At 36.5% G+C, this 11,782-nt stretch overlaps 1 protein-coding gene across 1 annotated transcript; it reads left to right on the top strand.

Moving 5' to 3' along the window:
* Positions 1-3,043: 3,043 nt before the first annotated feature.
* On the top strand, positions 3,044-10,720 carry LOC138329895 (tripartite motif-containing protein 2-like). The gene is made up of 5 exons (XM_069277182.1): positions 3,044-3,142; positions 4,209-4,333; positions 5,340-5,412; positions 6,955-7,372; positions 7,540-10,720. Exons 4-5 carry the CDS (start codon positions 6,982-6,984, stop codon positions 8,958-8,960), a joined length of 1,812 nt encoding a protein of 603 aa, XP_069133283.1. The 5' UTR covers positions 3,044-3,142; positions 4,209-4,333; positions 5,340-5,412; positions 6,955-6,981; the 3' UTR covers positions 8,961-10,720.
* The last annotated feature ends 1,062 nt before the right edge of the window (positions 10,721-11,782 follow it).

The raw sequence follows: 11,782 nt of genomic DNA, 5'->3' as shown, positions 1-11,782 counted from the left end.
CCCCTCGGAGAAATTGACGGAAATTACTCTGAGATGTTGCAATTGTATAAGTTCGGTGATTTGACGAGTTTTGGTAACCTTGTCAGGAGCGCGTGGAGCATCTATATATAGCCTAACTAGTACTGTTAGCTAGATGATCATGACCTACTTGTAAAAACTGTTAGTATATGAGAGATGCTGAAACAAAGTTTGGGCTTAACTTAGCAAATATTTGCGGAACTGTATGCGCTAAAGTAAAGTACAGTTTTAACCAACATGTTATGTCTGTTTCTATACGTATATTATGTATTACACCAACTTGTCCAAGTACATGTACATGTATACATATCAGTACACTTTATTAAAATAAACAAAACGTTAATTTTCATAACGCATGCCGTATTATGTTTCCCCGACGTCGCGTTAGTTGACTATTTCTGCGCCAGACGGCAAACCTTCATTTTGTTTAGTGTTGTAACCTCGTCTTTGGCCATATTATGTTAAAATTGTTTTAAAGAAACTTTTATTTTTTGTTTCGGAAAGGTGGCCTAGTGGCCATTTCATGAATATCATGAAGTTGATTATCTTTTACATTGAATGCGAAAGCATTTAAATTATCATTCATCAAAAATGAAATATCATACGAACTAAGGCAGCTAATTGTGAACAGAACAATGCGTCAAGCTTTCGTATCATTGCTCCTTAATAAATAATGCTGTATGGTAGCCTTCTTAGCTTTTTGGGAAGCTAATACTTGTGCTAGGTTTACACTATGTTCCCGGCGACCACGGTAGCCCCGTTTGCCCGAAACGTGGTGCGCTGTGACATTTTGGCTATTTTTGTCTCTGTATTCAAGTTGAGCTAGGTCTTGTGAAGTTTTGTCACGGTCTTTTACGGATTACGTGGTAGACCGTGGATATAGGGGAAAGTGCTGTTCCCGGAGGTTAAAGGTACACTACGGCTATAGCACGGTCTATCAAGGATACCACTACGTTCTATCTAGGCCTGTTACGATATGATGAGGTCTGCTACGTTTTACACGTTTTTATCAAGCTCCGATACATGTACGTTTTACACGGTCCGCCAAGGACTAAGGATGAAAGTCTGATGCCGGGCTTTTTTGGAGCAAATGAAACAGTATTTATTACCGAAAATGTCATTTTAAACACGTTTTAATTACAAAATGTGTTAAAAGAAAAGAAAGTCTAAACTATATTTGGTATAAATATATAATTATTATAGCCAAGTATTTCTAAGCAAATATTTTTTTCTGTAATGGTTCCCACTTAATCGGCCTTTTTTAATAATTGCTTTGGTATAATTTGATGGTTTAAATGTGTTTGATAATGACTATTTCTATTCATCAATACAAATAATTCCATGAAGTAGCAAATATATTTACATATGCCCCTATATAGTCAATGGGAGGGGCGTTGCGTTCAAATTAACGTAATCGCAATGACGTATGAATACAAACGCATTACAGGTTCGGACTACTTCTAGTTCACGCTTCGATAATATTTTGCGTCATAAGTTGACGGATTTCAATATAACAATACAGAGTTTTTATTAGATCCAATTAAATATGTATTTGACATCAAAACAAAAGATGTGTTCAAGCATTGTAACGGTAATAAACAACAAAATGATTCGCTGGTCGGGGCTACAACCGGGGGGCTTTCCCAAGGAATATTCGGGGAATTCCATAGTTACTTCAGTAGTACATGAGTGTTCGGTCACTCATTTCACCTAAATATTCAGAACATCTGATTGTCGGTGAATAATTCTTGGAGCAACTAAGCGAACTATAGGTTAACAGATCATATACAGGTTTCCTGAAAAAAAAACATTACAGGAAACCTATCCGAAACAGTATCAGCGTTACCACCGTTAGCATTCAAAATAGGTCTACACTCACACAAACACTTGTCTATCATGCGTACAATAAAATAAAAGTCATGACTATGAAGAATTTAGTCTATATCGTATTCGTAGACCGATACATACATGACAACCATTCAGTAGCTCAACGGTCATACCATCAATAGGCTATATCACAGTAGCTTTCCTCGGTTGAAAATCAAATATGGCGGTTCGCTCTACTTCGGACCGCATCGCTACCCTGACAACGATACCTACCGGTAGTCGTTCCGCCTTGGTTATCTCAATTTTTATTCGAACTGGACATTATTAATATATATTATCAACTTGAAAAAAATATATGTTGAAAATAATTGAAAAGTGTCATTGTTGTATTTCAAACCAAATTGCAGCTATAACATTCTACAATCGGAACTATATCTTCGGTCATCCTGACTACCGTAGTTACCCAACTTAGCAACCATCACCGTTTTAAATTTTACGTAAAAGTAAATTTATTTATGTAAATATATAGATTGAACAGTGTTTTTGATTGCGTTAAAGGTGATATGAACGCAATGGGATACAGACATATTCTACATGTAGCATATGTATGTATCCCATTGCGTTCATACCACCTTTAACGCAATCAAAACACTGTTCAATCTCTACATGTACCAGGCCAGGCAATGATACTCCATTATATATTGTTTGCAACGTAAGAACGTAATAAGACGTAACACGTCGGGCTTTCAACCGCTACAAGCCGTGATGTGCCTTGACAGAACGCATTAAAGCGGTTATCATCCACCTTGGTCTGTCGTTAAAACCTTGACAAACCTGAACAAAACGGCACGAAACGTGCAGCCAATCTGCATCAACCATGATAAGACGTGGAAAAAACGCAACAGAACGTCACAAAAGTGACAAAACTTGAAATCACCGTGAAATTCCGGGGAACGTGCTTGCTGCCCGTTCCACTACGGACCGTCAGGAAGTTTTGTTACGGCCTCGTCCCGTTTTATTACGTCCTATGGCGTTCACCATCTGTACCGTGACTGCCGTAACAAATTTTGTGTTAGTTACAAAATCTGGCACGGCATCCACGGTAATCACGACCGCTCACGTTTGTCTAGCACGTCCTTCTGCGTTGTCTCGCAATCACCACATTTTGTCCACGGTGGCCTGAAACGAGGCTGCCGTGGCCGCCGGGAACATAGTGTAAACATAGCATTAGATCACGGAGACAGACACATCGTTCTATATCACCTGCGAGAAGTTGAAGTTTTGGCCAATATTGACGGTAAGTAATGTTAGATAAGTTTATGATATAAATCTTTAGCATCATATCACTGACTCGATATAAGGTTTGTGTCGACAACGAAAACGTAAATTTCATTTTATATCCTGTAAAATATCAGTTATTGTTATTATATTATGGCTGTGTTAGATATATACAAACCGAAAGTGGATGCAATACACAGCACGTATATATATCGGGTAGGCGTGTAATTAAAATGCACACCGTCCGATATTCTGACACAGTTTATGTCTTTGTCAACATTGACGGCAAGCGCTTAACTGCATTGGAATATGGTATATATATGTTATACATGTAGGATTCTCTGCTGATTAATGGTGGTCACTGTAAATGTGTGATCCGGTGCTCATTACGCATGAAATCGACTCTGTACCACACATTATATAACCGTTTCGTAAGTATTATTCCTTTCAAGTATCTGAGAGAAGCAATTAACCATCAATAGTTATCAGGTAAGGTAGTTGTTATTTGGAAATTACCACTTTGAAATCACAAAACCTTTCTGACTCAGGATTGGCCAATTCATGGCGGCGGTAGCCGACTGATTAAGATGTCTCGACTTATAACAACAAACCCTGCGTCTGTCTCTGGATTGCGGGTTTGAATCCCATGTGAGGCAGTTGTCAGGTACTGTCCATAGGCCGGTGTTTATCCCCCTGGTACTCTAGATAGGTTTACCCCACCTATAAACCCGACATGTCCTTAGATGGGCCTGGATGTTTTGCTTGGAAGTCTGTCACCCATCTATCAAACATGCATGATACCACATATAACTTTATTCTTTACATTGTGTATACTCCAATATTGAATAGGTGCTCTTGTGTTAAAAGCACGGGACAGGGTTAGATCAAGAATTAGATGCATAGAATTGAATCAGATAAACTATATAAAAATACGCATTGTCCTTTTATATATCTTAACATACCTTAACAGCCATTGAAACTATATTCGTAACATTTATACATAGACAGACAAAGAACAACATTTATATTTTAACTTTATAAATCAATGTATAAATTCCGATCTTCCATGTTTGTGAAAATCATAGGTGGCGTCTATTGATTAACGGAATTGACCGAGGATTGCCGAATATCACTCAACTTTAGGTCACGGAGACGGACACACCGTTCTATATCACTTGAAATGAAGTTGAAGTTTTAGCCAATATTGACGGTAAGTTATGTTAGATAAGTTTATGATATAACTCTTCAACAACATTTCACTGACATACCTCGATATATAAGGTTTGTGATAACGACACAAACTTACATATCATTTAAAATCCTGTAATCGTAGGTTGGGTGTATTATGACCACGTTAGATATATGCAAACCGAAAGTGGATATAATACACAGCACTAACGAGGCACGCCGTCCTTTGTACTGACATGAAGTTTACGTCTTTGTTAATATTGACAATAAGCGCTTTTATTACCGGGTAGGTCTACAATTATAGGCTGATTGATTACATGTTCAATGCCTGCATTTCGCGCTTCGCACGAACTTTTAATATTGGAATATTTTACGTTATAAACGGTTCATCATGTTGGTTATTACACTGAATGTAGTACTTGGAAACATTTATTATGGTGTATCATTGACATATTGATAAAGGAATTCGGATAAGTTATATATTGCATCTAGATATATGTTACCACAGGAGCTTCGCGTTCTGGCAACATAAATGTATATATAAATACCACTAATATAATATACTACATAAAATATCAGGAATGAAATGTATCTCTGACTAAATTTTTATATAGTAAATTGGTGTTATTTATATATATCAATGTATGCAGAAAAATAAAACTCAACGACCTTTTTCATATAGCATAAATCTAAATATATAGTATAAATGTATGTTACATTTTGTTGAAAGAACGCCAAGCTGCTGTGATGTTACTGAGATTTTCATGTCAGAGAGGAAATCTTAACCCCACCTTGTTACCATTCTTTGTTTACTAAGGTCTGTAACATAGACATGTCTTTATTTATTTATAAAAAGATATATTCTGTAAGACAGGAATTTATTTATTTTATTACTGTCTTAACTTGTTGGAGAGAACTCAAACATTCACCATGTGGACAGAATCAAAGATCCTTAATTTCTATATCAGATATAGAGTTCCTTTGCCAAATGTCTAACGATATTTAAAATTATTTATATTTAATTACAGGAAGAACGACAGAACGACGGTTACAGGAGGTCACCCTGAAGAACTCAACGTTTTAGTAAGAACGTCAGAGAAGGTAAATATATTGACTCAATCTTTAATGCAATGCACGCAATGCAACATTTTTTTATTTTCTAAAACATCTCTGACTTTCCCCGTTTGAAGCTGATTTTACATACGTACGTGCGGTATCACCCAATTTTCCCCCAGCCAAATGTTCCGTATTTGATCTTCATCATATAAATGTTTCTACATCATATATAGAAGTTGTACATTGTACCGAATATAAAGAAGTTTACACCGAATATAAAGTTTCAATTTCACTACCTAATATAATAGAAATGGAACTGAAGTTAACGATTTAAGGACCGCGTATAATAGAAAATGTACCGAATATTATAAAAGCACTCATATAACGATGCATCTGCAGCATAAAAAGACATATGTTCCTAATATTAAGACATATCTATCACATATAAAGTAAAATCAACTATATATAAGGATATATAGATTTTCCACCATTCCCATTGGCAGAAACACTGTCACCTGGAGGGCGATATCTAGCAAAAGAAACTTGATGTTTCTATTTTTAGATATTCCTATTGTAACGTCACTCCCAAGTCGCTATTGGCGAATATGACGTCACAATACCCGGACGTCGAGTTCTTCGGGAAGATGTAGTCGACCCATTCTCCACGCATTTCTATATTACTTAGCACGAAGCAAACATTTTACAATAATTATCATATCTAATATAAAAATTAAGGACCTTTGATTCAGTCCATAAGGTGTTACAACGCCCTGGTAGAGTAGAGTAGTAGAGTGATTTAATTTTACCAGGGCGTTATAATACCATATAGACCTCAGCATATAACAATATAGCTACGACATATAAATATTAAACTACCGATTATAATGATGTAAACCATAATATTGGGCACAAAGTCACTGTAAATTGACACTATTGCACAGTATATGACCAGATATCAAATTTTACAATATACAATTATGGCCCTCTGTGGAGGGATACATCTAGAATTGTCTCCCTGGAAAGAGTTATTTTCTCGAGGGCGAAGCCCGAGAGAAAATAACTCTTTTCAGGGAGACAATTCTAGATGTATCCCGACACATAGGGACATAATTATTTTATTATACCGAACAAAATTAAAAGAAATCTCTGTTAAAAGAACCCATGAAGATATTTCCCAACAACAACGTTGTTAAATTCGTTGGGCTACAAAAAAATAAACAACACCGTTGCCATTGTTGGTTGACGTTGCAGATGACGTCAACTTCCGGTCACGTGCGGAGCTTCCAACGGGTTATTTCCCTGGGGTTATTTCCCTCGGGGGTTATTTCCCTGGGGTTATTTCCCTCGGGGGTTATTTCCCTGGGGTTATTTCCCTCGCCTTCCAATTCCGGGGGAAACATCTAACTTATTCAGTGTCATGTGATCAAGTTTAATCCAATCAGAACATTCTAAATAAAAGTGAGGTATAATAATAACAAATATGGCATGTGTTATTGTATTTTATAGGTTCATTATTTATAATGTGGGTTTGATATATTTTATTTTAAAAAAATCTTTAAAAAGCTGTATCGTTGTTTTCTGTTTCAGGATACCTAATTATCGACTTATACCGTCATGGCAGAAGGTGGTCCCAATCAGGAATCGATCCCTAAAGACAGTAATCAGTCGGACTCACACCTCCTGCAGTGCCCGATCTGTCTGGAACAGCTTCACCAGCCAAGATGTCTACCATGTCACCATTCTTTTTGTCAGAAATGTCTGGGTACTTACATCATCAGTGAAGTGTCGGGGAAGAGGGATACGGCGACTACCTTTACTTGTCCGGTATGTAGAACACTTACTCATCCTATTGATAAGACTGGGGGTAAGAACAAATGGGCCGAGCAGTTTCCTGTAGACAAAGTTGCCATGGAGCTGATACAAATGCATAGCGGTTCAACAGAGAGGCACTACTGTATGCCTTGTGAAAAAACCGAAGACAAGAAGGTTCCGGCTCAGTTCTGGTGTAAGATTACCCAATGTTTGTTTTGCGAGTCTTGCAAACTGAGTTTCCATGACGTCATACATACTAACTGTGATATTATGGATATAAGAACTTCCGCTGGTAAACTCCTACCAAGAACAGAAACACTGACCAAGAAATGCGACAAACACAACGAAAAGATTGACTATTTTGCATCGACCACAAATCCTTCGGCTGCACCAAATGTATAACAGTCAGTCACAGGAAATGCAGCGATGTAGCAACCACTGAAGATTACTGTAGTACATTGGACAGGAACTCAACACTCAAAGAAACGGCGACCTACCTACAAAAGGCTGCTGACTCTCTGGAATCAGCGGTAGACAGCGTCCAGCAATATCTACAGAGCATCGCAGACGACAAAGAGTCGGCTTTACAGAGTATCGACGATATGGAAGGACGGTTCATCCAACGAATGAAAGAAATGAAGAAGGAAATTACAGATGATTTGATTGCTAAGTACAAAGTGGAGAGTGACAATCTGAAGGCGACAAGTCAAAAGTGTGAACGACTGAAGATCGCTATGCAAAAAACAATGGAATCCACTGCGACAACCCGGCAGCAGAACAACCACATGGGTACAATTCTATTGTACCAGAGAGGACAAACAGAGCTGGATGCTTGGAAGGATTTAGACAAAGAGATGAGGATGACGAGCTCTACTGTCAGTCTTAAGCACGAAGCAGAATTTGATGGAACAAGTCTGAATTTTGGCGAAATTGTCGTCCAGAAGCAACAGAGACAATTTACAGATGTCCCAGACCTTACCAAACCTTTATCAGAATGTCAACTAAAGGAGGTAAGAAAAGTGAACATAAAAATGAAATCAGATCAGTCCGATTGCTTTGTTCGCGGAGTTGTTATCACTCCTGACGGCAGTATTGTTGTAGGAGATAATAACAATCAGAAGCTGAAATTAATCAACACTGACGGAGATGTTATGGATGAGTTGAAGGTGGATGGAATACCTTATGATTTGTGTTTGGTAGACAACACTACTGTTGCAGCTGCGGTAGGTAATGGTGTACATGTGGTGTCAGTTACATCCTCTAAACTTACATTATCGAATATAATAAACATTGGGAAATTATGTCTCGGTATAACGTACAGAAATGGAGAGTTCATCGCAAGTACAGGAGATAATACGGTGTACCAGGTGACAAAGGACGGTAAGACACAGATGCTACACAGAGATACTAACACTATATACACGTTAACCCAGGACCACCGTACCGGGACTCTCTTTATCCCTTACCACATCAACACTGCTGGCAGTGTGGCCGTCGGTAGTCTGTCTACTGACAATCTACACAAGGACGTGTTGAAGGTCGGTGTAGTAAGTTACGCGTATGGAGTGGACGTGGACGGGGATGGTAACATCTATGTTTGTGGATATGGGTCAAACAACGTGGTACAGATGTCTGGGGACGGGAAAAACGTCAGGGAACTGTTAACGGCAGCAGACGATATCAGAAAACCGCTAGCTATATCCGTGTATGGTGATAAGCTTGTTGTGACGAATAAGTCAGGATCAGATCACAATTCTATTCGCTTATTTCAGTTTATCTGACCACTTTGATAAAACAACTTTTGTGATGACATTTTCCCTTTGTACTTACATATCACTATCAGGACTGTTAGGTCTATACTTTTCAGTTGAGTCAAAATGTAATGTCACCAGGTTAAACCATTCCTGCAAGATGCAGTAAGTTTAAAATAATCTAGTTAAAGTTATGTTCAGCAATATTTCGTAATAGAAACTCCTTCAATTTTTTCTTATTTTGTATTCTGCTAAAGGCTTGTACTGTCCCTTCTTCGAAGGAATCTGTGACCTTATGATTTTAGCTTTGATTTCATTTTCATTGATGTAACATGGCAATAAATTGGCTCAAGTTAATCGGATATATTACCATATCAGGACTTGGTTTGTGGCTTCCTATAACACCATGCCTTATTCCCGAGGGGGAGGGGGCGTTACATATGCCGTTGAACATATATATTTCCACATCAAGACTTTGGTCAATATTCAATGTATGACAATTTAAAAAAAGTTTTTTTTATTTTCTTTAAAGAATATCATTAGATTAGATAACTGGTCGTAATAATTACCGATAGATGAACACAAGATGCAAAATAACTGTCCATTATAATTAACATACACTTGTTCTAACTGGTCATCATTTTAATTAGATTAGAAATATAGTGTTAGTACATCATTAATAATATTGAAGGTGCCTGTTCTTTCCTATGCCTCGTCCCTGAGAGGGAGTTAGAGTTACAATGATGTCATTGACATTTTGGACGTGATATGTAAGCCCTGTGCTTATAGCTATGTATGGTATACATCAGATAGTTTTGTTTAATAATTAAGATTTTAAGTATTCATCAATTTTATTGTTTTTATTTGGTTTTCTTAAAACTCAATCATTAAATTCTACTAGCATTATTTCATGTATGTGTAATAAAACGAAACATTATGCATTAGAACTAAAGTATAATTTAACGGTTAATTTGAATACGGAGTCTTACGAGGAAGTTGTTTATATGGAGATAGCCAGATTGACCATTTTAACCCGACCTTAAGGCCTTCAAACCATTTGTAGTTTTGAATTCCCACCCCAAAAGGACGTTCCCAATGCAATATATTCAGAGAAGTTGTTTATATTAAAATAGCCACATTGACCCCTTTTGACCCCCTGGAGGTCAGTCCGATCATCTGTTTAATTTTGAGTAATAAAGATGCTACCAGTCGAATTTTGTAAAAATCCTACAAGCGATTTTGAAGAATTCGAATGGACGCCGCGGTATCACATAAGGTCACCTTAGTCCTTTGGAGTAACTTTATTTGATATATTTTAGTAGTATTCCACAAATCTATGTTTTACTTCAAATACATCAGATGGAACTAATGTGCTCAAAACATTTTACAAAATGTAACCAGCATTTTATACTGTGTATTGTAATTTACATTTTTATCACATAATTTGCCTGATATCCTGTATTTTCACCCGTGTTTATCATTTGCTGTGTCATCTGTGAACAGGAAATTCACTGAGACGTCATAAAAGAAGCAATAAAGTGACGTCAGGATTTCGAGGGCAGCGGAACAAAATGGCTGTTTTGCAAGAACATTTTGATGTTGAAGTTCTTTGAAAAAGTACCTGAAATGTGTGTTTCATCTCGAAATTATGATATTTTTGCTCGCCAAGGATCGTAAAAAATCATTAAACCCCAAATGGAATGAACACTCATTTAAGATCCTATATATGGTGTATGCAATTCATACGTGTTCTATTACATTTGGAAATAAAATGAAATTGAAAAGAAAAATAGTGCTTGGACCAATTTGTTTTCAGGTAAACCCACTGTCCCATCTCGAGTTATGAAAGGAAACACAACAGACAATCAACCACATTTTAGGATGAGTATTTTATTGTGCTACAGGTATGATTTTTTTTTTCTAACACAAACTCACACCTACATGATAAAAATCGAAAAAAAAATCTAAAAAAATCGAGGATTAATACTTATACGCCACAAAGTAACATGGCGAAACATGACAATCCTGATCTATCTGAGTTACTTCCCTTTGCTACAATACGACGGAGTGAAACGAAGGGAAGTAACTCTTATGCATGTCTTTGACATTGTGGGATTTTGTGTTAATGTACTGTGTGTATATATATATATGTATCAAACAGATGAGCCGAAAGGCTCAAGACAATAAAAATGTACATTAATTAAGATTTCCCACTGAATTTCTGACTTTTTACGGAAAAAAGAATCTCCAGTTAAGGAACATGAATAAAACTGGGGCCAGAAACTCGTTGAATCAGAACGTTTTGTAGTCGTCGGAATACTTTTCTCTTTTTTTCTTACAAAGAAATTATTAATTTGATAGTCAATGACTGGAAACCTACTTACTGAAAAACATTAGAAATTATCAAAATATATGCGACTTGAAAAACAGTAACTTGGCAGTACTTCGTTCACACAAATACATCTATGAATTATTGAAGAATACCACAATATGTCAGGATTCAACATAATGAATTCATTTCCATTCGACATTTTCATATAAGTTTTTCATTTCAACATCTATAGTTAATATAAAATATAATTTGAATAAAAAACAAAATACTAAAAACACATTAACTGAATGTGCTTGCTACAAATACAATATGTATTGTATCTAGCACAGTGTGTTTTTTAAATGAAAAACACCATAATTTTAAAGAGCACATATTTTAAATTTGTATTCCAAACAATTAATTTTATGTCTTTTCTTTGTTCGACAATACAGGGACAAATGTTTGACCAATGGATACTACAATACAAAAATACAAAATTTGTGTCAAGTCCCTGTGTTTGACACGTATGTGTATATATCAC

Source organism: Argopecten irradians, chromosome 8, assembly GCF_041381155.1.
Source record: "Argopecten irradians isolate NY chromosome 8, Ai_NY, whole genome shotgun sequence".
Taxonomy (NCBI): Eukaryota; Metazoa; Mollusca; class Bivalvia; order Pectinida; family Pectinidae; genus Argopecten; species Argopecten irradians.
The sequence above is the reverse complement of the archived record's forward strand: the minus strand, read 5'-3'. Positions and strand labels throughout refer to the sequence as shown.